General features: G+C 38.9%; 1 protein-coding gene across 2 annotated transcripts in view; it reads left to right on the top strand.

Annotated features, from left to right (window-relative positions):
* Window positions 1-26,849, top strand: part of LOC126824058 (collagen alpha-1(XXVI) chain) — a 47,734-nt gene extending 20,885 nt beyond the window's left edge. Inside the window, exons 2-8 of one of the 2 annotated variants that reach the window (XM_050553219.2) lie at window positions 9,064-9,138; window positions 12,189-12,295; window positions 13,642-13,712; window positions 15,756-16,092; window positions 16,949-16,989; window positions 18,322-18,445; window positions 26,402-26,849. In XM_050553219.2, the coding sequence (XP_050409176.1) occupies window positions 9,064-9,138; window positions 12,189-12,295; window positions 13,642-13,712; window positions 15,756-16,092; window positions 16,949-16,989; window positions 18,322-18,445; window positions 26,402-26,811 (1,165 nt within the window). In that variant the 3' untranslated portion in view covers window positions 26,812-26,849. Of the gene's footprint in view, window positions 1-9,063; window positions 9,139-12,188; window positions 12,296-13,641; window positions 13,713-15,755; window positions 16,093-16,948; window positions 16,990-18,321; window positions 18,446-21,456; window positions 22,797-26,401 lie in introns of those variants that run through there. The other variant, XM_050553220.2, reaches the window with a different exon arrangement.
* Window positions 26,850-27,239: the final 390 nt, after the last annotated feature.

The following is a 27,239-nucleotide window of genomic DNA, read 5'->3' as shown; positions in this document are numbered from 1 at the left end:
CTAGTTTTTGTCGAGTGGACGTTAAACTCTCTCTCTCTCTCTCTCTCTCTCTCTCTCTCTCTCTCTCGATACAGATTTCGATAAAGAATTTTCAGTTCTTTATATAATAGTTAACAAATAGATAATGACAAGAGAATATATTGAAAATTTCAGTCAAATTGTTTTATTCTGAGTTATGGCCGCTTGAAGAATAATGTAATCTCGATTGTCATTGCTACCGTTGTTAGGATAATAAACAACGTCTCGATTAACCATTTTGTAATTAAATTATCAACTGATTATCGTGTTTAAATCCGTTGAAAATCACAACCATCCGATGATCGCGAGAGATGATTTTAGGCATGCCATGTGAATTAATGACTAATTAATGATTTAGATAACATTTAAGGCCAAAAGAAAACCTACAAAAGGTAGATTTAGCTCTTGCATAATGTATGTTTAATATACAACATTTGAAGAGTCCCGGGGAAGGCTAGCGATGCCATCTAGAGTTGATTATGGTCTGGATAGGTTAATTAATGTCTAATTAATAATTTAGATAACATTTCAGGCCTAAAGAAAGACCTACAATAGGTAGATTTAGCTCTTGCATAATGTATGTTTAATATACTATGCTGTTTTCTTCGAGGCCAACCGGTATATCGTCTACAGCAGATACCGAAAGTTGTGAAAACTTTAAACTTTAGATTTAGCTCTTACATAATGCATCTTTACGTAACATATCTTTAATTGGAATATAACTAATATTGCATTGCCATATTTGTTTAAAGGTTATTATAGGTCACGTACAGGGTCAAACTTGTAAAACTGGTAGCATCGCTTATAGAGATGCCGAAATTCTGACCTTTGTTCCGTTTTCACAGCCTTGTTACAAATATTGTTGTAATCTCTGACAGTTGGGTTTATATACTGTTTTCGTAGTTCACATATCACGTCTGCTATTTGTATTAAAACCTCTTTACATAGATATAAAAAACACAATAGGGCAACTGTGTTACGTAATCTGGGGGTCAACTGGGGTCACCGTCTACGAGCTATAAATCATTTGATACGGGAATTGAAGCAGTTGTTGTTATTTAAACCTAGTTGTCGTGGTGGGTTCAAAGAGAGAGTTTGTAAGTTTTTGTATATTTGCTTCGACTGAATGGGGGTTGAGTGGCCGAATGGTTAACGCGTACACGTTGTATCATAAGGTCTGTCATTGAGTCAGGTGACGTGGTTTCGATTCCCTGGTAGTACGTGACAAGAAGTAGGGCCGCATGTCCATCCTCGTGGGTTTTCTCCGGGTCCCCCGGTTTATTTGCACCGCTAAGAACCCTTCGCAGCAGCGAATTAATGAAATAAAATTGAACCATATGTTAGTCCCGAAATGTACTAGTTTGTGTCGAGTGGACGTTAAACCCCATTCCCCACGTTCTCTCGCTTCGACTGAAATTAAATGAAATCGCGGTTTAGCGTACTACTCATGTTCTCCACAAAAAGGGATTCTGAAGACGGGCACACGCCATGATGTTTATTATGAGGGAAATTTTGCCCGGACAGTGGTGTTACGGTCTACTCTTATTTCGAATTCCAACTGTCAAGGGATCTTTTACGTGCACACTAACGTTTTCATCGGTTGATCCAGGTTTTTCGTTCCATCCTAGTCACAGTGGGCGCCACCCTGACTGGGAGTTGAGTGGTTCGTGTCCTGACTCTTCAGACTTATCAAGCGTGCACGTAATAGATCCTTTGGCAGTTGGATATAAGAATGGGTCGTAGTACCGCTGCCAGGACAACATTCCCCTCATAACACCTTGCATGACCGTCTTCATTAGCCCAGTCGGAGCAGAACAGTATGACGTTAAATCCCATTTCAATTCATTTCATTTTGGAATCGCCGGTTGTACGTGACAAGGAGTAGGGTCGCCTGTCCAACCTCGTGGATTTTTCCCCGGGTCCTCCGGTTTCCTCCCACTGCTAAAGAAACCTACGCGTAAGCGAATTATTGAAATAAAATTAAACCATATGTTAGTCCCGAAATGAACTGTGTCAAGTGGACGTTAAACCCCATCTCTCATTCTCTCTCTATCATTTCATTTTGGTAAGGTGCTGTCCCACTAACCAGGTGGTTACTCCTCGATGTTGGGCGGATTTTCAGGTATTGTTTTCGCCATGTCATTGGTGGTGTAATATAGGACGGAGAACCTTAAGGAACAACGTCTTGATGTTTGGATGGGACAAAAACCGAGTTCTCGCGCGCGTGCACGCAAAATAACCCTTGGCAGTCGTAATTCAACAACAGGACTATGCTGAAACGTCGCTGCCGTGCAAAATGTCACATTTACATGGCATACGTCCGTCTCCGTTATAATAGTTTGCAACGGGTTCAAAATCGGTCAGATGACGATCTTTGGCTTTGATACATAAAATTAATGACCAGGCCTCACGAGAAGGGGTGCAGCCGGTGCGCCGTCCCAAGGCCCAGATTCTATCGGGCCCATGATAATAATATGACAAATTTCTAATACCATGACACTACCCTTATGACAGTATGACAAAATGGTCTACAGACCTTTTAAAAAGATTTTTAATTCCCCAGGAGCATGTTTTACGAAATATTAACTAAGATAAAATCCAAATTTAAGTAATTTAATTGGATAATATTAGATTGATTTTAGTGCTTAGCCAATCAAAATTGAAGTATCGACTACAATTTGGATTTTATCTTTAGTTAAGATTTCGAGAAACAGGGCCCAGAACATGTATAGTGCAATCGAATCATCTAGATATGACCAGGTTGGAAAGGAGGGGTGGGGTGGGAGCAAAACAGGTCCCGCCCCAGCACATGTATTTTTCCTCTCAAGGGTCCTGTGAATAGCCATGTATCTATCTATATCAACTCTGTTAGCGTATGTTTAATTGTCTAGTTTATGAAAGAAACTGAACGCATGTCATTTACAAAAGACGTTAAGTTATATTTTGTTTAATAACTAGACATTATATTGTTATAGATCTTATAGTAAGTACGTACAAAATTTAACAACTTATTGTCAATATGTTTTATCTATACACCACTCTCAAAACCATCTTTTACAACAAAAGATGGGTACACGTATTTATTTTTAGCTTAGAACCATGCTCCTACCTACTCCTATTACCCCATAAACGAACTGGAGACTAGGTTAATAATTTGTATAAACTTTTATCCTACTTCAAATGCGTAGTTTGCTACACTACAATCTGGCTAAACTATTTAAAGATACATTATGGGAGATTAGATAAAGAGCTGGCAGTTCTTATTATAATAGTTAAAAACAAGATAATGTAAATAGAATTTGCTGAAAATATCAGTCAAATTGATCCACTATGAACCGAGATTTTAGCGATTGAATTTTCGACCTTGCCTCGATCATCATTACTGAAGTCGTTAGGATAAAAAACATAGTCTCGATTATCCATTTCATGATTTAATTATAAATGGAAGTCGAACAGCAAATCGGAACTTAATCCAATAAACATCGCGGACTAGCCATGCCATCGAGGGTTGATTATGGTCTGGATAAGTTAATTAATGTCTAATTAATAATTTATATAACATTTCAGGCCTAAAGAAAGACCTGCAACAGGCAGATTTTGCTCTTACATAATGTATGTTTAAATATACATTATGTAATATTTAGTTAAAGAGCTAAACATTCTTGCTATAATAGTTCCAAAATAGATAATGAAAAGGGGGTATGTTGAAAATGTCAGTCACAAAACTTTATTCTGAGCAAAGTTATGATTTTGTTTGGGTTTTTCAAGGAATGAGGTCTGTCTACATCCCATACCAAATTTGTTTTTTTTTATTTCCTATTTTTATTTCCTATTTTTAATTTTGAAAAATAATTTCTGTTGTAGAATAATTTTGTAATTTTTTATTTCCTATTTCTATTTTTAATTCTTAATTTTGTAAAATACTTTTTAATTTTGTAAAAGTTTTTGTAAAATACTTTTTAATTTTGTAAAATACTTTTTAATTTTGTAAAATACTTTTGTAAAATACTTTTGTAAAATACTTTTGTAAAATAATTTTGTAAAATAATTTTGTAATTTTAATTTTGTAAAATGATTTCTAATTTTACAAAATAATTTCTAATTTTGCAAAATAATTTCTAATTTTGCAAAATAATTTCTAATTTTGCAAAATAATTTCTAGTTTTGCAAAATAATTTCTAAATTTTGTAAATTTGTATTGCGAACCAACAAACTGTCCCGGTTCACTTACATTCTACAGTAAAAGGCCTTGTATAAGGCCCCTTGGCAGTTCGATTCGATATGAGAGTAGGCCGTAGCGCCGCTGTCTGGGCATGCTCGTCTTCCTTAGCCCAGTCGGAGCAGAACAGTAGGACGTTAAACCTCATTTCTTTTCATTTCGTCTTCGGCATTTTGTTGATAACAGACGGCCTACCTATTTATATCCTTTATTTTGCCCCGGTTGCATACCTTTCAAACGCATTGTAGCCTATTTAACTATGTCTTTGACTATACAAGGCAAAACCTCATAACGACGCCTTTTTCATAACTATATTTTATTAAACGTCAAGCTTTCCTAAACGGTAGTGGGGTTAGACTGCCGAATGGTTAGCGCGTTGTATCATAAGGTCTGTCATTGAGTCAACCGGCGTGGTTTCGATTCCCTGGTTGTACGTGACAAGGAGTAGGGTCGCCTGTCCAACCTCGTGGGTTTTCTCAGGGTCCTCCGGTTTCCTCCCACTGCTAAAGACCCCTACGCGCAAGCGAATTATTGAAATAAAATTAAACCATATGTTAGTCCCGAAATGACCTAGTTTGAGCAGAGTGGACGTTACATCCCCTCCTCTCCTAACCAGTAAGAGAGAGAGAGAGAGAGAAATGGGGTTCAACGTCCACTCGACACAAACTAGGTCATTTCGGGACTAACATATGGTTTAATTTTATTTCAAATATTCGCTTGCGCGTAGGGGTCTTTAGCAGTGGGAGTAAACCGGAAAACCCGGAGAAAACCCACGAGGTTGGCCTAACCAGTAAACCTACGCCCGTACGACAGTGTCAGACGGAAAGCGCAGGCGCATATAAAGCTACGTCGTACAGGCGAGCAATAGCATGACATGAAGATCACAAATCAGCCGAGGGTTGCTGAATGGTTCTCGAGAAAAATAGAAAATTATATGGCGTATTCTGTCTTCATTAATCCAGCAGGTGCAGCGAATCGGGACGTTAAACCCCATTTCATATTCATATTGAATTGGTTCGTATAAATATAACCAGATAAAAGGGCTATTAATGATAAACTTGACACAAAACATAGACTATAAAAGCTCATGCACGTTTGTTAGCCCAGGACGTGATTAAACGCCATTTTGATCGTTTACTTTGCAATTTAAAAAAAAAGAGTAAAAATAGATACAGTCGCAGCTGGCTTGTAAATGGCGGAGCATGACCAAAACTAGTAAATAAAGGTTTGAAAAATAACAAAAAACGAAGAATGGTTTCGGTAGTGTCTCATTCATGGGTTTTATATACAAAAGGGTTTTTAACTACTGATACTCTATCTAAGTGGTAAGAGGACCCTTATTAGGGATTAACAGGTGACACTATGAGGTCAAAGTTCAATTTAAGGGACTGAAAGGTCACACCCCTGTTGACCGCTGAACGAGGGTGGTCAGTATGAATGGTCACAAGTGGGGTGAATGAGACCAGTTTGCGGGTGTCGTAAGGTAAATTTAAACCATTGGTTGAAGATGAATAAACTACCCAAATATCTATTCACCCACGCACATACACTGTAATTCTACATGTTGTTCTTCCTGCGACTGCGTGTCATATTCGTTTGGCATTTATTTATCTTCCGGTATATCATTAATAAAATGATTTGAGTTCCGTTCTCTGCCATACTGTCTTGACCTGCGCTATAATGTACCATGTTTGTGCATAGAAGGACAGTCGTGGAGTTTTCCTCCTCTTTGTTGAAATAAAGAAACAAATTTTCATACCGATCTTTAGTACGGAGAGAAAGAGAGAGAGGTTGGGTTTAACGTCCACTCGACACAAACTAGGTCATTTCTGGACTAACACATGGTTCAATTTTATTTCAATAATTCGCTTGCGCGTAGGTTTTTTTTAGCAGTGGGAGGAAACCGGAGGACCCGGACAAAACCCACGAGGTTGGACAGGCGACCCCACTCCTTGCCACGTACAACCGGAGATTCGAAACCACGCTAGTTGACTCAATGACAGACGTTACGATACAGCGCGCACGTGCTACCCATTCGAACATTCCCCCCCCCCCCACGATCGTCAGTAGGGAAAACATAAATGACGTTTGTTCAAGGCTTAAACATACATTATGCAAGAGGTAAATCTGCCTGTTGCAGGTCTTTCTTTAGGCCTTGAATGTTATATAAATTATTTAAATACATTATGCATGATGATCGAGGCTAGGCCCAATATTAAATCGCTAAATACTCGGTTCAGGGTGGATCAATTTTACTGAAATTTTCAGCAAATTCCCTTTACATTATCTAGTTTTTAACTATTATAGTGAGAAATACCAGCTCTTTATGTAATCTCCCATAATGTATCTTTAAGGCGTCATGCTTTAAGTGCCCCCAAAACCACCAAGTTTGCATTATATCGATAAATTACGGCATTACACAGAGAGAGAGAGAGAGAGAGAGAGAGAGAGAGGGGGGTAACGTCCATTCGACACAAACTAGGTCATTTCGGAACTAACACATATGGTTCAATTTTATTTCAATAATTCGCTTGCATGTAGGTTTCTTTAGCAGTGGGAGGAAACCGGAGGACACGGAGGATCCGGTGAAAACTCACAAGGTTGGAATGGCGACCCCACTCCTTGACACGTACAACCACGGAATCGAAACCACGTCAGTTGACTCTGTGACAGACCTTATGATACAACGCACACGCGCTAACAATCCCCCCCCCCTACGGTGTTACAAGACATAGATGTAGACTGTTAAAGTGGAATTAGCCATTCTTGCTATAATATTTCAAAAATAGATAATGCAAAATTAATATATTGAACATTTCATTCAAATTACTTTATTTTGAACGAAGTTATCAATGGTTGTGGTTTTGACAAGATGTGTGCATTTATCGTACTAGTCATTCGAGTCTTAGCCTCGCTTCTCCATTTTTAAATCAAATCATTAAATTGCCGAACCGTTCAAATTTACTTAAAATTGAAGACGTCAAATGGAATCGAGGGTTGATTATTGTCTTGCCATGTTAATAAATGTCTATTTAAAACATTTAAGGCCCAAAGAAAGACCTGCAATAAGTAATATTAGCACCGAATTTTTATCCAATAGAAGCATTGATACTCTGACATTTGTAAGTTCAATTTGCTTATGAGTACAACGAGGTGCATGAAAAATAATTCCATTTTCTTTACTCAATAATGTTAAAGCAGACGCTTAAATAATCAGGGCGGGAACATATAGAATGGGTGTTCCGTTTATAATAATGTTTTATCAAGAATAAGAACTATACAAACACACTGAGGTTAATACCAACAAAACCAAAGTTCAATTTTAAAACGTGAGTTATCAAGGACACTGGATTCATGTCGGTTAAATCTATTTTTGTCAAGGTCGCTGAGATGTCAATAAGGTTAGGGCACGTGATTGTTGGCGAGATTGTAGGTTAGGGTAAGCTTTGGGGCTAGGTCCAGGGTTAGGGTTAGGGTTGGGATTAGCGCTAGCCCTGTTTACGTCTCGTGATCTATGATGGAAAATAGAGCTGGCCTTATCATTTAGCACTGACCATTCTTGTCAGCTATCCAGGATACTGAATTCTTGTCAGTTATCAAACTACCCCATGTAATTAAGGAAATATATTTTTTTTCTTGGTTATTTTAAGAATTAGTTACTGTGGTCCACTTTTTGATTGATGGGCGGGGGTAGCATGTGCGCTTTGTATCATAAGGTCTATCATTGGGTGAACTGGCGGGGTTTCGATTCCCCGGTTGTACGTGACAAGGGGTCTAGGGTCGCCTGTCCAACCTGGTTGGTTTTCTCCTGGTCTTTCGGTTTCCTCCCACTGCTAAAGACACGCGCAAGCGAATTATTGAAATAAAATTAAACCATATGTTAGTCCCGAAATGGCCTAGTTCGTGTCGAGTGGACATTAAACTTTCTCTTTCTCTCCCTCTCCCCCCCCCCACTCTCTCTCGCTCTCTCTCTGTAATAAATAAATATAATAAATCCACCATGTAAACAGAGTGACGTGTTGTTAATTAAATTATGTCTAGATTTACACACATCACACATGCTTTATATCAAGCTAGAAAATAGAATCAGGTTTTTAGATTTTTTGCTATATTTTAATGATAAAAAAACAGGATAATTCTCTTGAACTCTTGTCTTAAGATCCCCAAACAGATGATTTTGTGTATCATTTTTTTCTTTAAAAACAAATAAAGTTTGGAGTGATTGATGCCACAGACTCCTGATGGAATTGGGTGATAACCAACAAACTAGTTATAGTTTTAGAATTATATAGATGATTTTATGTATTCATTTTTTTTCTGAAAAAAAATGTTTTCATTTATGGGTGCAGCGACGTGTTGGTGGAAATGGAAATAGATGAGAGTTTTTCTTTTGGGATTTTTTTTTTCTTTTTTTAAATTGGATATCCAAAAAAAAAATATATACTACCATTATATATATGTGAACAAAGAAAATACAAACTAATCAATGTCTAGTTGAAAATCTAAATTGTAGCAGAGGCCCCCATTGCTGCATTGCATATGTCCGTCTTCATAATTCCTATCGGGTGGTTGGATGGCCAAATGGTTAGCGCGTTTGCGTTGTATCATAAGGTCTGTCATTGAATCAACTAGATTTCCCGGTTGTACGTGACAAGGAGTAGGGTCGCCTGTCCAACCGTTTGGGTTTCCTCCGGTTTACTCCACTGCTAAAGACTCCTACGCACCCTCTCTCTAATAAGCTCGATCAATAAGACGTTAAAATTTCTCCCTGAATTTAAGATACAATAAATAATTTGAACGTGACCTTTTTTCTTCTTGTTCTTCAGAAAATGGTGTCCAAAAGTTCAGACACGGATGGTGACGTGTCGACAGCCAAGATGGGATTGGCATCAAGACAGAAGGTAAGTACTGGACATAAATAACTACAAGTATGACGTCGCTGTAGCCATCTTGGAACTGTGACGTCATATCAAGAATCGAAGACGGACAATCGATACGCATCTGTCCAAAACAGACGCATGCAAAGTTTCATGTTTAATTGGCGGAACCTTGGTTTTTGTTCGAAGAGCGTTACCCCCAAGCAAAAGTAGAACCCAGTCTGATTAAAACACAGATCCTATTTCGTTTCGTTTTTTATAGTTCAAAATTTCGTTTTACTTGTCTTTACTACGGAGGTTTACTACACTGGGATCTGAAAGAGTTCTTACATAACCCTCGTTCTGGATGATGTAAGGGATTAGCCAATGAAACGGTCAGTTACGGCGAGTTTTTGGCGTGAGGTGCACGGAACTGTGGGTAAACCACAAGAAACATCAACGCTGATTGACTAATTAATTGTCTGACTTCATAGCGTCAAAAGTCGCTCGTATGACATTTGACGCGACATTTCACTACAACCGGTCAGATCTTCATGTAGTGTAGGCCATCGAAGCTATATATAAAAAATCGAAACGAAATATAGATCTGTATTTTAATCAGATTGAACTTCAGCCGTGTTTCTTTCGGACGATATTAAAATAACCTCAGAATCGATTAAACCCACCAATTTTATAAGACTTTCTATGTTCTATTTCCACCTGTAACGAGAAGAAAACAGAAATGGAATGATGTTTAACGTCCTACTGTGTTGCTCCCACTGGGCTATTGAAGATGGACGTACGCCATACAGTGTGCCATAAGTATGGCTTACTCTTATATCGAATTCCAACTGCCGAGGGATCTTTTACGTGCAGGCCAATGTATACATAGGACCTCAGTTTTTCATCCCATCCGAACGACTAGACAACTGTCCTTGTCAGGCCCCTCCGTCCTGCACAAATGACAAGGGAAAGCCACGTCGGGAAATCCCGATAAACATTCTCGGCCAATGCAGGAATCTAACACGCAACCTCCAGGTTAGCGAGCCAGCGTCTTACCCACTTAGTCACCGTAGCTCCCAAACAACGAGAAGAAAACGTCTTCACGTCTTTGTGTTGAACATTATGACTCAATCTGATTCAAATACAGATCTATATTTCGTTTCGTTTTTTTTATACTTTCAATGGCCTACACTACATGAAGTGAGCCTATGACCTCAGACATTTGATTAACCAATCAGCATTATTGTTACTAGTTCCGTGCAAAACACGACTAAAGCACGCCGTAACAGACCATTTCATTGGCTAATTCCTCAAACCATTCAGAACACGTCAATGATAACAACTCTTCCAGATCCTAGTGTAGTAAAGACAAGTAAAATGAAATTTTGAACTATAAAAACGAAACGAAATAGGATCTGTGTTTTAATCAGAATGATGTTAATTGCTGACTAGGTATTAACCGGGAAAGTCACGAAGTTAATATTTGTTTATGGATACACAATTACTGAATTTATTACTCTCTCGTCTTTAGCAACTTCCCACAGTAATAAACCCAATAATTGTGTATCCATAAACTTGTAGCTTGTGTTAATATGCTAAAATACTAAATGGCTATCCAAGGAGTTAATAGATCTCTTCAATAATTATTGTCAAAGCTAATTATCCATATAATGACTAGAGAAGCCTAGTCGAAACGTCGCTCAGTAATAAGCAGTAATTGTATTCCATAGAATTGTGACCTGTATACTCACTATAATAGTTAAAAACTAGATACTGTAGAGGGAATTTGCTGAAAATTTCAGTCAAAATTGATCCACTATGAACCGAGATTTTAGCGATTGAATTTCGGCCTATCCTCGATCATCATTACTGAAATCGGTAGGATAAAAAACATAGTCTCAATTATCCATTTCATGATTTAATTATGAATGGAAATCGAAACTTAATCCAATAAATATCACAGCCTAGCAATGCCATCGAGGGTTGATTATGGTCTGGATAAGTTAATTAATGTCTAATTAATAATTTAGATAACATTTCAAGCCTAAAGAAATACCTGCAATAGGCAGATTTAGCTCTTGCATAATGTATGTTTAAACATGTGAGAACATAATATGTCAAAACGGTTGAAATAAAGTTTTTATTCAAAATAAATGTTAAAGTTACAATTTCAAAGTATTATTTCTATGTCTTTTGCTCAATCGGTTGTCAACTCACGATTATACGATCATAGGTGTCATTCTCACACTTAAAACTCATTTACACCGGAAATGATAACACAATTTCCTCCCAATTACCTCCCTTGTTTTCTATTCTCCACCATGGAGTAGCTAACTTCAAACGTTTGAATTTGTCGATGAAAATGATATTTTTGCCAATTTCTCAACTGGCAATAGTGAATTATAGGATTAATAGGATTATTCTTTAACAAGGTAGGACTGTTTATAGATGCCATCTATTTTAAGGCTTTATTTTAATAAATTTTAAAAATATAACGTAAAAATATGAAATTGCAACATTAACAGCTATAATTTCACTCATTGATTGGATGCCGCTATGAAATGGATGTCCGGGTAGGGTTTTGTTCCCGTGCCAGTATCCATTCGTTTCTAATTATACCGATGGCATATTACATATTCTTCTCGGATATATCCATGACATATTGATTAAACATGCATTATGCAAGAGCTAAATCTGCCTATTTCAGGTGTTTCTTTAGGCCTGAAATGTTATCTAAATTATTAATTAAACATTAATTAACCTATCCAGACCATAATCAACTCTAGATGGCATCGTTAGCCTGCGATATTTAGTGGATTATGAGCCGATTAACTGCATAACTGTCCTTCACGATTTAACGATAAAATGAATAATCGAGACTATGTTTTATATCCTACCGACTTTAGTATTGATGATCGAGGCTAGGCGGACAATTCAATTGCTAAAATCTCGGTTTAGAATGGATCAATTTGACTGAAATTTTCAGCAAATTGCCTTTACATTATCTAGTTTTTAATTATTAAAGCGAGAACTGCCAACTCGTTATCGAATCTCCCCATGATGTATCTTTAATGTTTTGTGTTATTTTAAAGTTCATCACATGGTCAGATTAGAAAGTATTATACAGTAGTTTATCGTCAACAGAAAGAAGTAAGATGGCGATGTTGTCCTGGTTTTCAAGGAGAAAAATGTGATGAAGGTATGTCCTGGGCCCTGTTTCTCGAAATCTTAACTAAAGTTAAAATCCAAATTTTAGTAGATACTTCAATTTTGATTGGCTAAGCACTAAAATCAATCTAATATTATCCAATCAAATTACTAAAACTTGGATTTTATCTTAGTTACTGCGCTTCTCAACCTATCATGATCAGTAGGCGGGCGGTGATGTGGTCCGCCGTTTATTGGGGTTTTTTTGTTTGTTTTGTTTTGTTTTTGTTTGTTTTTTGTCGAAAAAAGACAGATTGCCACCCATCAAAACAAATCAACAAATATGATATCCTTGAAAGAAATACAATCATTTTAAGTGAGTTTATAATTTTAGGCGCCGTGATCCTGCCCACGCCTTCGAAGAACATTCGTTGTTCAAATTGCTATCAAATAGTTTTATATACACAAAAACACATACTTATGGAAAAACAGCTACTTAATTTATTTAGCTTGATAACGTTGAGAGAATACTCTTCGAAACGTCGCCCAAATAAATAAGTAGCTGTTTTTCCATAAGTTTGTGTTTTTGTGTATTGCTCTGTCCAGTTACTAAATGCCTCTGAAAGAAGATAAGTTTTATATTGTTATTCAAACCCAAATTATCGTCTTGTTTATCACATAAGCATTGGCGAATGACCTACAGGGGGCAGGCTCTCTTTGATTTAACAATGAATGAATGGACAGCCTACGTTATTTTCCCCATCTAGCATATGAAGACGGCTGATTTAACAAAGTTATAAGGCTAATAACAACGTTATCTATAACAAAGTCAGTGCAAAATCTCAAAGCCCATTTAGCAAAGGGCCCCATTGCACCCTTCGCGTAGCCCCTGCATGACTAAAAACATTAACACTAATTCCCGAGTAATAATATGTTATCATTATTATGTTATCATCGTCATCAAGACTAGAGTCACGGTGGCTAAGTGGGTAAGACGCTGGCTCGCTAGCCCGGAGGTCGCGTGTTCGATCCCTGCATTGGCCTAGAAAGTTCATCGGAATTTTACGATGTCGGTATCCCCCTTGTCAGTGATTTTCACTGGATTTGAATCCGATTTGCTACACAACGCTCATTAATGATATGATTTAATCCAAAAATGGACAATCGAGACTATGTTTTTTATCGTACCGACTTTAGTAATGATGATCGAGGCTAGGCCTAAAATTCAAACGCTAATATCTCGATTCAGAGTGGAGCAATTGAACTGAAATTTTGAGCATATTCCCTTTACATTACCTAGTCTTTAACTATTAAACGAGAACCGCCATCTCTTTATCTAATCTTCTATAATGCCCGTTTAAAATGCAGAACTGTAAATCTGAACGGAATTTATTTCAGAATGTTTTAACTGTACCACTATAGGCGATATAAAAACTAGATTAGCCAATGCTGAAAGCATCGTCAGAAAGGTGAGATTAACTCAATTTTATATTTTACTGTTGAATGCCAAATTCCCACTGTTGTGCGCTGTCCAACCTCGTGGGTTTTCTCCGGGTACTCCGGTTTCCTCCCACTGCTAAAGATCCCTACGCGCAAGCGAATTATTGAAATAAAAATCAACCATGTGTTAGTCCCGAAATGACCTAGTTTGTGTCGAGTGGACGTTAAACCTCACCTCTCTCTCTCTCTCTCTCTCTCTCTCTCTCTCTCTCCCACTGTTGTAAGATGCGTTACAATAGGATTGTCCCTAATGAGTCCACGATCTGGTACGTGTAGATACTTCCGGTTACGTTTTGATACAATCAACACGATTGCTACGACTGGCCTCAATATATGATAAGACCTGATAGGATCACCACGATTACTACACGACTAAAACCACGATTTCAAACGCAGCACAAAATCGTGATTGTGGGAACCTAGCATTAACTGGGTTCGATTTCCCTTCGGCATTATGTTGTGGTGACTGAATAGTTAGAATTGTTCCTTACGTGAAGCTTTTGGTGACTCAATCTTCTGTCAATTTTCAATCGAGTCAAGTCTCTTGATTTTGAGCCCGAATATGTTTGGCCTGCCTAACTCGTGGGTTCTTATTAGTCAGAGTCGGATTGTAAATTTCTAGACCGCTGGCCGACAGGTACTTACAGCCCCCCCCCCCCGTAATATTTTCATATGGAAACAAAGGGATTAAAGAAACCAGTTTATGTTTTAATCTCTGTGAGTGGATCACGTGGCTGAGTGGGTAAGACACTGGCTCACTAGTCTGGAGGTCGGGTGTTCGATCCCTGCAGTGGCCGAGAAAGTTCATCCAGATTTTCCGGCATGGTACCCCCTTGTCAGTGATGCAGGACGAACGGCCTGACAAGGACAGCTGTCTAGTCGTTCGGATGATACGAAAAACCGAGGTCCCGTGTACACAACAAACATACCCAGTTTGATGCAGTTAGCCCAAGATAATGATAGCATACGAAAATACTTTCGTTTACAAATATAAGATACTTGGGATTATTCAATATGATTATTATGCTGCATACCTCTAGTATTCCTATCTAGGATTCCTTTCTAATATTACTTTCTAGGATTCCTTTCTGGTATTCCTTTCTAGTATTTCTTTCTTGGATTCCTGTCCAGTATTCCTTTCTGGTATTCCTTTCTAGTATTCTTTTCTATGATCCCTTTCTAGTATTACTTTCTAGGATTCCTTTCTAGGATTCCTCTATAGTATTCCTTTCTAGGATTCCATTCCTACCTCTAGTATTCCTTTCTAGTATTCCTTTCTAGGATTCATTTCATACCTCTAGTATTCCTTTCTAGGATTCCATTCATACCTCTAGTATTCCTTTCTAGTATTCCTTTCTAGTATTCCTTTCTAGGATTCCTTTCTAGTATTCCTTTCTAGTATTATTTTCTAGAATTCCTTTCTATGACTCCTTTCATACCTCTAGCTATTTTTGTGTTTCGTTTTTTTTTTTTGCTTTTAGTTTCTTTGTGTTTCTGTTTGTTCTACTAAATGAACTATAAAAATACATTATTGCTTTCAATAATAAATCAATATTTTGTATGATTATTGTCTTGAAATTTTAAAGGATTCTAAGAAATGTTAGAGCAGTGATTCTCCACCAAGGTGTGCCGCGAGATCTTACTAAGTGTGCCCCGAATTTTTAAACAGCACACTAAGAAAATGCGAAAAACCACACGATTTCAACTGAGTATTCAATGTTATTCAAAGCTGTGTTTTTCTTTATTTAGTTTGAGTCATTCTATGTGTCTATGACTAGTCTGTGTCTACGGCTGTATTCCCTCTGACTTACCATGTTTTTAATTTGCAAAATTCAAATTATTTTTCATATATATTTAGCCAGGTGTGTCGCTAATTTTTCATGTGTTCTGAGGTGTGCCGTTGGCGAAAAAAGGTTGAGAACCACTGTGTTAGTCTTTAGACACCGTGAATGTAATGTGAACTATGTATTATGTCGTAAAAAAGAAAGTATAAGATATTCTCCCTGTTTCAGCTCACATACATGAGAACACCTTCTCGTACAGACACTCCACAACCAATAACCTCGACAGATTGCAATTGTAAGGACGGGGAACCGGGTGCTAAAGGAGACACTGGATTGAGAGGTCCGCCAGGCATCCCTGGTGTTCCAGGTCCCAGAGGTCCAGCAGGAGAACCTGACTCCGCGGCTCTGGCACCTCTAGCTATAACAGGTCGAAAACGAGGACCACCAGGTATCCCAGGTCCAAGAGGACAGATCGGTCCGATGGGGTTACCTGGAATGAAAGGTGAACCAGGAAGTCGCGGGTCACCAGGAACACCCGGCAGAATCGAGTATGACCAAGACACAGGTAAGAGTCGGCTAAATCTATTTGTTAAGCCCAGCTCAATTTTTGTCAAGGTCTCTCAGATGTAGATAAGGTTAGGGCACGTGATTGTTGGCGAGTTTATAGGTTAGGGTTAGAGTAAGTAATGGGGCTAGGTCCAGGGTTGGGATTAGCGCTAGCCCTGTTTACATCTCGTGATGGCGAAAAATTCAGCTGGCCTTATCATTTAGCACTAACCGATAAGAGTCACTTATTGATCGATTAATTACCGTTTAGGACCGATGTTGGGTACTGTATTTAAACATTTATTTACATCGAGTTCACAAAATATTCTCAGACTTCAGAATTTACTCAACTAAAATTGTTTGCTTTATTTTAACTAAACTATAGCCCTTTGTTTTAATGTATCAAATACATCAATAAGAAACTATGTGCAAAGTTTTGTGTTTCTGGATCAAAGATATTTCTCATAAACAGTGGAAATATTAATCGTGGGTCGTTTTGTATACTATTTTAGGTCTATTTGCGGCTTACAGTGTCGACAGTAGAAGATACGATCGTCTTAATACTAGCTGGGGGGTTGGGTGGCCGAATGGTTAGCACGTGCGTGCTGTATCATAAAGCCTGTCATTGAGTCAGCCTGTCATTGGGTCGCCTGTCCAACCTCGTGGGTTTTCTCCGGGTCTTCCGTTTACCTCCTACTGAATTATTGAAATAAAATTAAACAATATGTTAGTCCCGAAATGACCCAGTTTGTGTCGAGTGGACGTTAAACCCCATTTCTCTCTCTCTCTCTTAATACTAGCTTTATATATTTCAATGAAATCGACAACTGTATTTTGCCTAATTTTAAAGCAGTTTTTTATGTTGTCTATTTCAGAGAGAGAAAGTAGATTAATTAGTCTTGAAGAAAGGTTAAAGGTTAGTAAATGTAGACAAATATGCATCATATACTTGATATAGCGGACCTGGCAATAATTAATGTCTAGTTGTTCCGATGAGACGAAAAACCAAGGTTCCGCGTGTACTGTGCATGTAATCAGGGGCGGATCCAGGATTTTCAAAGGGGGGGGGGGCGTGCTGCCACCCCTAGGGAGTGTGATGCCCGGCCCTCGGTGGGTGGACTGACGGGCAATCAACCAAGTCACCAACCGGCTCGTTTCGGAGTAAATTACGACGGGGATCACTAGCATATTTAAGTAATAGCCTTGTAATAGACACTCTGGTAATTGGAGTTCGTCTAACTGTATGGGGCATGCCCCCCCCCCCTCCAAACACACACCAAACCCGATTTTAGTGCAGAACAATAGGACGTGAAACTCCAATAGATTTCATTTAAGTGTTATCCCGAGGTTACCAAAATGAAAAGGGGATTAACGTCCTATTTTGCTATCTACACCAACCAGGGGTAATGAAGACGGATTATGTCTGGACAGGCACCGGCTTTCGCAATCTGATTAAAATACAGATCTCTATTTCGTTTCCTTTTTTATACTTTTGATGGCTTACACTACATGGAGATCTGACCGGTTGTACTGGAAGGTCACGTCAGGGGTCAAACGAACAGCTTTTGACCCTATGAAGTCAGCCATTGATTAATCAACGTTTCAAGTGGCAAACCCACAGTTCCGTGCATCAACAGACCGTTTCATTAACTTATCCCTCACATCATCCAGAACACGTCAATGATAACAACTCTTCCAGATCCTAGTGTAGTAAAGTCAAGTAAACAAAATTTTGAACTATAAAAACGAAACGAAATAGGATCTGTGTTTTAATCAGATTGCGGCTTTCGCGCATTGTCTTCATCGAATCCCAGCTGCCAGGTAGGTCGTATATTCCCAAGTGCCGAATTAGACACCTCAAAAGTTATGGGGATGTAACCTTAATAGATGAGTTTTCATATTTTATCATTGCTAGATAAAGACTAGAGACGCCTAGTTGAAACGTCGTTCAGTAATAGACAGTTTTGTATTCCATAGAATTGATAATGATTAGAGAGGCCTAGTTGAAACGTCGCTCAGTAATAAGCAGTAATTGTATTACATAGAATTGATAATAACTAGAGAAGCCTAGTCGAAACGTCGCTCAGTATTGTATTCCATAGAATTGTGACCTGTATTTAGCATTCCTAGTCGGCGTGATGAACTTCCCAACGGCTCTTTGCCTTAAACAGCGTAAAAATGGACCACACAATCGTATGTGTGTATTAAAGGGACATAACTCTCAATTCAAATTATTAACTTCTTTCAGACATTAGAAAAATACATTTTACAATTAGAAGAGAAAATAAATAAAAGCCAACAAACAAGAGAAGATTATGAAGTATTAGAGGCTAGAGTAGTTTTATTAGAGGAAATATTTCCTAAATTATCAGGTAAGAGAGAAGCAGAGAAATTAGTTTCAATCATTATTATCATCCAGCGGCACGTTTTCCTGTTAAAGTAAACCGGTAGCCACATCGCAAATGTATGGGCGTAGGTACATATCAATTACTATCATACAGCCGAGGTTAGATGTAGGGTACCGGAATCTGCCGAGGTTTGCCGAGTGTATATGCAAGTCAGAAAAGGAGTGACGTTGAGCGAGTCTGACGTATTAGAGCAGGTTATCCAGTCTAACTACCTTGCTAACCAACTTTATCTTCCCATTGGTTGGTTGGATGGCTGAATGGTTACCGCGTGCGCGCTGTATCATAAAGTCTGTCATGTTAACTGGCATGGTTTCGATTCCCCGGTTGTACGTGACAAGGATTAGGGTCGCCTGTCCAACCCCATGGTGTTTCTCCGGGTCCGCCGGTTTTCTCCTGCTGCGCTAAAGACCCCTACGCGCAAGCGAATTATTGAAATAAAATTGAACCATATGTTAGTCCCGAAATGACCTAGTTTGTGTCGAGTGGACTTTAATCTCTCTCTCTCTCTGATAAGTTATTTATCTTTGATGCACATAAAATCTCTCTCTCTCTCTCTCTCTCTCTCCCCCTCTCTCTCTCCCTCTCTCTCTCTCTCGCTCTTTCTGATAAGTTATTTATCTTTGGTGGTTAATCCTGTACACGTGCAACGAACTGATAAAACGGAGTATATTTAGGCACACAGTATGTCTTATTATCATTCATCATTAAAAAAGAAAAATATAGTTTGTGTAGTCGTTTACTAACGGAGCATGCAGTTGTTCTTGTTGTAATTATAAGGCTTGGTGGATATTGACGCTCTGCTATGGAATAGTATTCATATACGTACATTAGCTTATCGTTTAAACTAATACTACAGCCTATACTATAAGAGGGGACTCAAAACCTACGTTTGAGAGTTGGAATTCGATGCAGAGTAGGCACACACATAAAAGAACTCTTGGCAGCTGCAAGTCGACCAAGCTTGGCAGAAATAACGGTGTCCTGGCCAACTGTGAAGTCGAGGTGGCTAAGTGGAGAAGACGCTAGCTCGCTACCCTGGAGGTCGGGTGTTGACCGTGAAGGTTCATCGGGATTTTGCGACGTGGTTTTCCCTTGTGGGTGGAACATGACGGAGGACGTATTCCTGTCTTCATTAGCCCAGTCGGGGCAGAACAATAGGACGTTAAATCTCATTTCATTTCATTTCCCGGCCAACTTTAAGTTGTACGTCGAACCTCTTTAGTCGGATTGGTGCAGAAATGTAAGGCGTTAAACCCCATGTCATTGCCTTCTCCTTCTGCCTGTGTTATTTTCCGGCGTGGTTTCCCCGTGTCAGTGATGCAGGACGGAGGGACCGACAAGGACAGCTGTCTAGTCGTTCGGATGGTACGAAAAACTAAAAGATCCCTTGGCAGTTGGAATTCGATATAAGAGTAGGCCGTAGTGCCGCTGCCCGGGCAAAATTTCCCTCATAGCACACTGTATGGCGTATGCCCGTCTTCATTAGCCCAGTTTAGGGGCAGAACAGTAGGATGTTAAACCCCATTTCATTTCAATTTCATTTCTGTGTTATTTTAAAGTCTGTAGTGTTATGTAGACATAGGCTAATGCATATACAACTGTTCAAAATAGGCATATGTCTATTTATCTAAAATCTAATTAAGTGTCCTGAGTTGTTACAGTGTAGTCGTTGCACGAGATACATCCTAACAATGTATATCTTACAGCATGTGCTTCACCGTAGATACCTTTTAGAGGAGACAATATTTTAAGTATCAAAATAATTTCACTGCATTTTAAGGAGCAACTGGTGATCACATTTATTAGAACACGTAGTGAGCCTACAAATCGGTAGTCGCCGGTTTATTACCATAAGGCATTACAAAACGTTGGGCTGCTGGATTTTCCCGCCTGATTTTCCCCTCTCGGTATTGCAGGGCCTGTAGCTTGCAACAGCGTTTAGTCGTCCGATAGGACGAAAAAACGAGGCCCGATCTACACGTTAGAGTACATGTATAATAAGCCTTGGCGGTGTGAATTCAAGGAAAGGTTTGCGGAAACGGGTAAAATCGCACCAAAAGCAAACTGCATGGCGTATTCCCGTCTTTATTATATCGGGTGGTACAGAAGGGTCGGACGCTAAAACCCATTCGATGTCATTTTGGAAAATGGCGGGGGCTTCTACAAATTTAAATTACCCGTTGTACATTTGTATTTACAACTATGGGCGGGTGTCTATGGCCTCGGGGTAATTTTAAACCCAGTTGCTTCCGGTTCAAACTGTCGCTCTAGTTAGCTCAGTGGTTCTCAGCCTTTTTTTGCCAACGGCACACCTTGGAACACATGAAAAAATATGGGCACACCTGGCTAAATATATATGAAGAATATTTGAATTTTGCAAAATAAAAACATGGCAAGTCAGGCGGCATACAGCCGTAGACAGGGACTGGTCATAGGACTAAATAAAGAAAAACACAGCTATGAACTTATCAGTAGACACAAGTGAATATTCAATTATGATCACGTGGTTTTTCACATTTTCTTGGTGTGCCGTTTAAACTTTCGCGGCACACTTAGGAAAATCTCGCGGCACACTGGTTGGGAAGCACTGAGTTAGCTTTTAGTGTCCTGCTCGACGAAGGATATGCTTACTATTTCTAGAACACCTGATACCACTCCTCAATGGAATAGTAATCGCACTTCCGGTTCAAACTTGTAGTGTCCTGCTCGACTTACTATTTCCAGAATACCTGGCACTACTTCTCAACTGAATTGAACAGTTCACGTAACTAAGCACTGTCTGATTTACTTTTATGTAGAGCACAAGAACATCTGGTACCACTTCTCATTTAAAGCTAACAAATGTCTGTTGTACTGTTCTATTTAGTACCGAATTTTCAAAACAAAATTCTAGTAGAAGCATTATTATTATTGTTATTATTATTATACAGCATGGTCGCATGGGCACTTAGCTTTCCCTCTTTTTCTTTTCACAGCGCTCAAGTTAACAGACGAAACTGCTCTTGCTCCCATCCTTAGAGCTTTAGCTGATCAGCATGGAAGAGAATCATCCATTAATAAAAATGCTCAGACTGCTTCCTATACTGACAATCATCACAGAAAGCACGAACAGATCGATAAGAAACGACTAAGCAAAAGAAAAGGCCGCGCTTTAAAGCAACCCCGAGTGCAAAGTTGATTAATACGAAACTTTTAGCATTAGTTTTGTTTTTGTTTTCCGCGACCTATATTACCTCAAAACACAGAAGAATCCCCCGAGTTGAGAGTTACGCGAGCAACGTATCGTATGTATTTGTGCTAATCTGAAGGGTGTTGGACAATAATGGTTTATCATATCAGAATCCTTTAGTGCTCACCGTGTTGGTTAAAGATACATTATGTAAGATTGAGATAAAGAGCTGATCGTTATTGCTATACACGTTTAAAGATACATTATGTAAGATTTATATCAACAGCTGATCGTTCTGTGTATACTAGTTCAAACATAGACAATGCGAAATGAAAATATTGAAAATTTCAGACAGATTACTTTATTCTGAGCAAAGTTATCAGTGTTTTAAGTTTTGATATAGATTGTTTAATATCTTATCAACGGTACTTAACAATCGAGACTAAGTCTAAATTATCCATTTTGAAATTAAATTATTAAATTTCGACCGTGTTTCAATCTATTCAAATCTCGGTCATCCGATGACCTAGGGAGTTAATTATAGCCCTGGTGTGTGAATAAATGTCTAAATAATACTTTATATAACACCTGAAGCCAAAATTCAGATTCAATGGGCGTCCTTGCTAGAGGTAAAGGGACATAATTTATAGCTGAGGCGCTCCCACGTGACCTCATTGTTTACCTTACAGCATTGTTTTCCTGTTCATTCATTACGAACTGGTGTGTTGATAAACGTTAGTTTTGGTCGTTAATATTGAATTTAATCCCGACACGGGTCTCTTATCATCGATAAGGTCACGTGGAACCGAGTTTTTACTAGCGACGCCTGGTGGGAATTCCTTCAGCGGGGACGCCCATTCAGATTTAGCTCTTACATGATGCATCTTTAAATGACAAAAAGAACGACACAGCTGTGGGTGTTACAACCGCTTACCTCTGTCGACCCCCAAAGAAGATCAAAGCTCAATATGTGTTTAGAGCAGTTGTCGATTTGGAATTTGTGGAACTTTGATTTAAAAAAAAATAGTTGCACCTGCGAATTAAACGACCTGCCTTTTTTCTTCCAAACACCGAGACACTTTGTTTCAGGATTTTAATGGAAGTGAACTGTCTAACATGTTTTTTTTTTATTTGTATACATGGAAATATTAAAATTAAATTGGAAGAAATTGATAGTGCTGTTGTTATGCACCCTGGTTAAAACACAGATCCTATTTCGTTTCGTTTTTATAGTTCAAAATTTCGCTTTACTTGTCTTTACTACACTAGGATGAGGAAGAGTTGTTGTATAACCCACGTTCTTGCTGATGTGAGGGATTAGCTAATGAAACGGTCGGTTGCAGCGAGTTCTGTGGGTATTCTACTAGAAACATCAACGATGATTGGTTAAACAAATGTCTGACGTCATAGGGTTAAAATCCACTCGTATGACCGCTGACACAACCTCCCACTACAATATAGATCTGTATTTTAATCAGATGGATTGTTATGGGGGTCAATATATATTTGTTTTGAGAGGCGAAGAAAGTGGATTATTTATCACTATGGAGTTATCTGTGGTGTATTTGTCCAAAGACCTGTAGGCATTTCCCTAGATTTATTACTTCTGTCGGTAAGCTTTAGCACTGATTGAAGTTATCATTTTCCCATTCGGGTACCCTACATCTAGCCTCGGCTGTATGACGAAGTCCACTATTAGAACTACTTTCAAGTCCCCAGATTACCAACGACGTTTTATCATACAAAGCTTCCAAAGTCTGGAGCTTATAATAAGGACAACTTGGCAATGAAAAGTCTAACTTCTTTCTAAAAGTATTGCAAAAAGTAAACTAGTAGCCGCATCGCAATTGTAGGTAGATATCACTTACCGTCATACAGTCGAGGCTAGATGTAGCGTACCGGAGTCTGCCGAGGTTTGCCGAGTAATTATTTCCCCTAATTTCGAGCAGGATAATTCTTTCACAATCCTTTCTTAGTTTCTGAAGTCAAGAAAGTGGATATATATACATGTATATCATTCGGGTGTTAACCTAGAGTTTTATTCGTAAAACAGATAGAGATTTTAGCTTGTGAATGTATTACTACTTCCGAAAAGCAAGTCCGCTGATGGATTAAGTTCTATTTTATTCGGGGGGTTGGGTGGCTGAATGGTTAGCACGTGCGCGCTGTATCATAAGGCCTGTCATTGAGTCAACTGGCGTGGTTTCGAATCCCCGGTTGTACGTGACAAGGAGTAGTGTCGCCTGTCCAACCTCGTGGGTTTTCTCCGGGTCCTCCGGTTTCCTCCCACTGCGAAAGACCCCTACGCGCAAGCGAATTATTGAAATAAAATTAAACCATATGTTAGTCCCGAAATGACCTAGTTTGTGTCGAGTGGACGTTAACCCCCATTTCTCTCTCTCTCTCTCTCTCTCTCTCTCTCTCTCTTTCTCTCTCTATTTTATTCCCCATTAAGATTTAGGACTAGATAATTATCGAAGCCTATTTCTGGAGAAATTATTAACCAATCTAGGAGTGTGAATTAAATTTTAATTTTCCAAACGGAATTAAAAGAAATGAGGTTTGGCGACTTACTGTTCTGAGCCTATACTGGGCTAATGAAGACGGGCATACGTCATACAGTGTGTTATGAGAACAATTTTGCCCGGGCAGCGGCTCTATGATCTACTCTTATATCGAATTCCATCCGCCAAGGGATCTTTTACGTGCATGCCAATGTATACATGCGGCCTCGGTTTTTCGTTCTATACTAACGACTAGACAACTGTCCTTCTCAGGTCCTCCGCCCTGCACCACTGACAAGAGGAAACCCCGTCGGAAAACCCCGATGAACTTTCTCGGCCAATGCAGGGATCGAACACCCGACCTCCAGACTAGCGAGCCAGCGTCTAATCCACTTCGCCATTTCTCTTAGTGATTGTAGCCACCCTATGAAAAGTATGAATACAGCTAGTATTAACCGGAAACCTAAATGTGTCAAGACTGGATAACCTGCTCTATATGACGTCAGGTTTGTTCAATAAAAACAGGTCATAATAAAGGAGAGAGTGTATTGTGTTAAAGCAGACTACCAATGTAGTTACTGCTTAGCGTGGTAATTACTGTTTAGTGTGTGTCCTTTTAGTGTGTAATTACCAGGAGCGGATCTAGGAATTTTGAACAGGGGGGGGGGGGGGGCGCAAAATGACGGCACTGACCGAGGAGACGGGGCTCGCCGCTGAGAGGGGGGTTTTGGGGGGCGGGGGTCCCCCAAGAAAATTATCCGTCATTTCCTTGTATCTGTAGCCATTCCAAGAGCTATTTGGCTGATATTTTCGTCTAAGTAAACGTTCGGAAATCGTTGAAAGAGAGCCTTAAAATCGAGCAAAGAAGCCAGTTGAACATGCGACTCGAAAATTGTCAAGGCGAGCGAGGCATTATGATGGGAAAAAAGACGAATCTATTCCCTAGTCACTTCACTATTTAAGCCTTGTAACTTGTACTGTGTACTGTCCACACATGAAACAATGCTACATCAAGTTGCACTCATGCGCGTCGGTGATGGGCATGAGTGTATACGCCTCCGATTCCACAAGAGGCTGTCATTGATGTCTGTCTATAGTAGGGTGGCCCACGCACCTACAGAAATACAGTCCACCGCTGATAGTTCGAGACTACCACTGAAGCGTGCACATTCGCCGTGTCGAGGCCAACTTTCTGACAGTTTGATACTATAAATAGCCATGGCACGTGCAATTCTCTACAAATCTATCAACTATTACAGCCGTAAAAAAATTATTGTTGACGATTTTGAATAGCAGTGAAATTAAGCTTCTTGGTTATTACAGCAGATTTAGAAATTACGTTCGTTTCATTTTTTAAATCGCTTTATCATTAACTGTACCGTTAAGAGCGGCATCTTTTGGTTTAGTACAAATAATATCTCAGAAACACTCGGGTTAGACAGGAACATGATACTAGCAGTAGTTTCATTTTACTTTTACAAGCTTCTTAAAACAATTGTTGAGCTAGCTAACGTGCTCATTTCTAAATTCAATTTCTTGTTCTAGCTTTCTGTTATGTTTCGTAAAAAAGTAGTCTTGATTATCCCGACCTGTCAATCAGCCCTAGAATGGTCGATAGACTGGTTAAGCGAGACTAATTTCAAAACAAGGGCACGTAACCTATCTTTTACTCAAAAGTGTCTGGATGTTATGGACGACACATGGAACCAGTTTTCAGTCTATTATTTATAGATGATTAATGGTCATAGCTTATTAAGTACAACATGATCGTTTATTTAGTGACTATAATTGTGTGAAACTGATTTGAGGCTTGGCATATATATAAATATTGTGGCGAAATTGTCGAGATATATGGAGATATTTATTTATGGTGGGTCACCCTATCTATAGTCACTCTATAGGATTAGGGCACCGTCAGCTAAACAACAAGAATTCGTTTGAAAGTGGAAGCATTAACTAGACCAGACTGGTGTGTTTGAGTCGATGGTTTGAGTCATTTGGGATCCCTGCAACGGTTTGGGAACGGACATATTTGGGTCTGAGTAAAGGCACTTTTTATGTTGTAGTTATGTATATATATATATATATATATATATAAATGTACTCCTGGGCCTAACTTTACGGTTGTCTTTATGCAACCCGTATGCCCAACTTTACGTTTGTCGTGCGAAACATGGATGACCAAAACAATAATTTCAGCAGCATTCCTAACATAATCTTTTAATAGTTGGTATTATTATTTTACAGACTCGTACTCCGAGGGTAGTTCCAAATTGGATGAAGGGGAGACAACTAAGAATATGAACACCAGTCTACCAATGTGTGACTGCACGAAGCCGCCAGCTTTTCCACAGTTTCCCGCTGAAATTGCCAAATATCTACTTCAGAAAAACAACAGCATGTCCATGGGATCTTGCAAAGCCCTCACAACAATCGTATCGCAATATCTAAATCAAAGTTTTACCGGAAGCCCTAACATGTCGGAAATTAAAAATGGCGCTATTCATCAGCCGTATGGTGCCAATACGCAACACACTTTTCAACCTCTGGAATCAAGGTTATCTCGTGATTTGTCTGTTCTTTCAACTTCTGTGTCTTGTAAATTATCTGTTAATTGTATATTATCAGTTTTTATTTGTTCCGTATTGTTTATGTAAGTAGTAAATAATAAATATATTTATTGTGTTACAAACTCTGATAAGTCTAATTTGTTGATACGGTTGACTCAGTTTCAGGTTTTTTTTAAACGTTTCCTTAAAGTTTAATGGATGCCCGTACAGTTTAGACTGGACCAGGACAAGACCTCGTGGGGCGGGGGCACAAAGTCTAATAATTTGTTGATACAGTTGACTCACGATTTCAACTCGCAGTTTCTTTGCCGCGTTTCCGATACGGTTGACTCAGTTTCGTGGGGTGTATTTGCAACGTTTACTTAAGGATACATTATGGGAGATTAGATAAAGAGTTGGCAGTTCTCACTATCATAGTTAAAAACTAGATAATGTAAAGGCTACCGTACTGATTATAAAATGTTCATAGCGTCTTAAATATTGGACAGTAGGCCCCCCATAAGATAACAACAGCG

The sequence above is a fragment of the Patella vulgata genome, chromosome 6 (assembly GCF_932274485.2).
Source record: "Patella vulgata chromosome 6, xgPatVulg1.2, whole genome shotgun sequence".
Taxonomy (NCBI): Eukaryota; Metazoa; Mollusca; class Gastropoda; family Patellidae; genus Patella; species Patella vulgata.
This window is presented reverse-complemented; position numbering and strand designations above follow the sequence as displayed.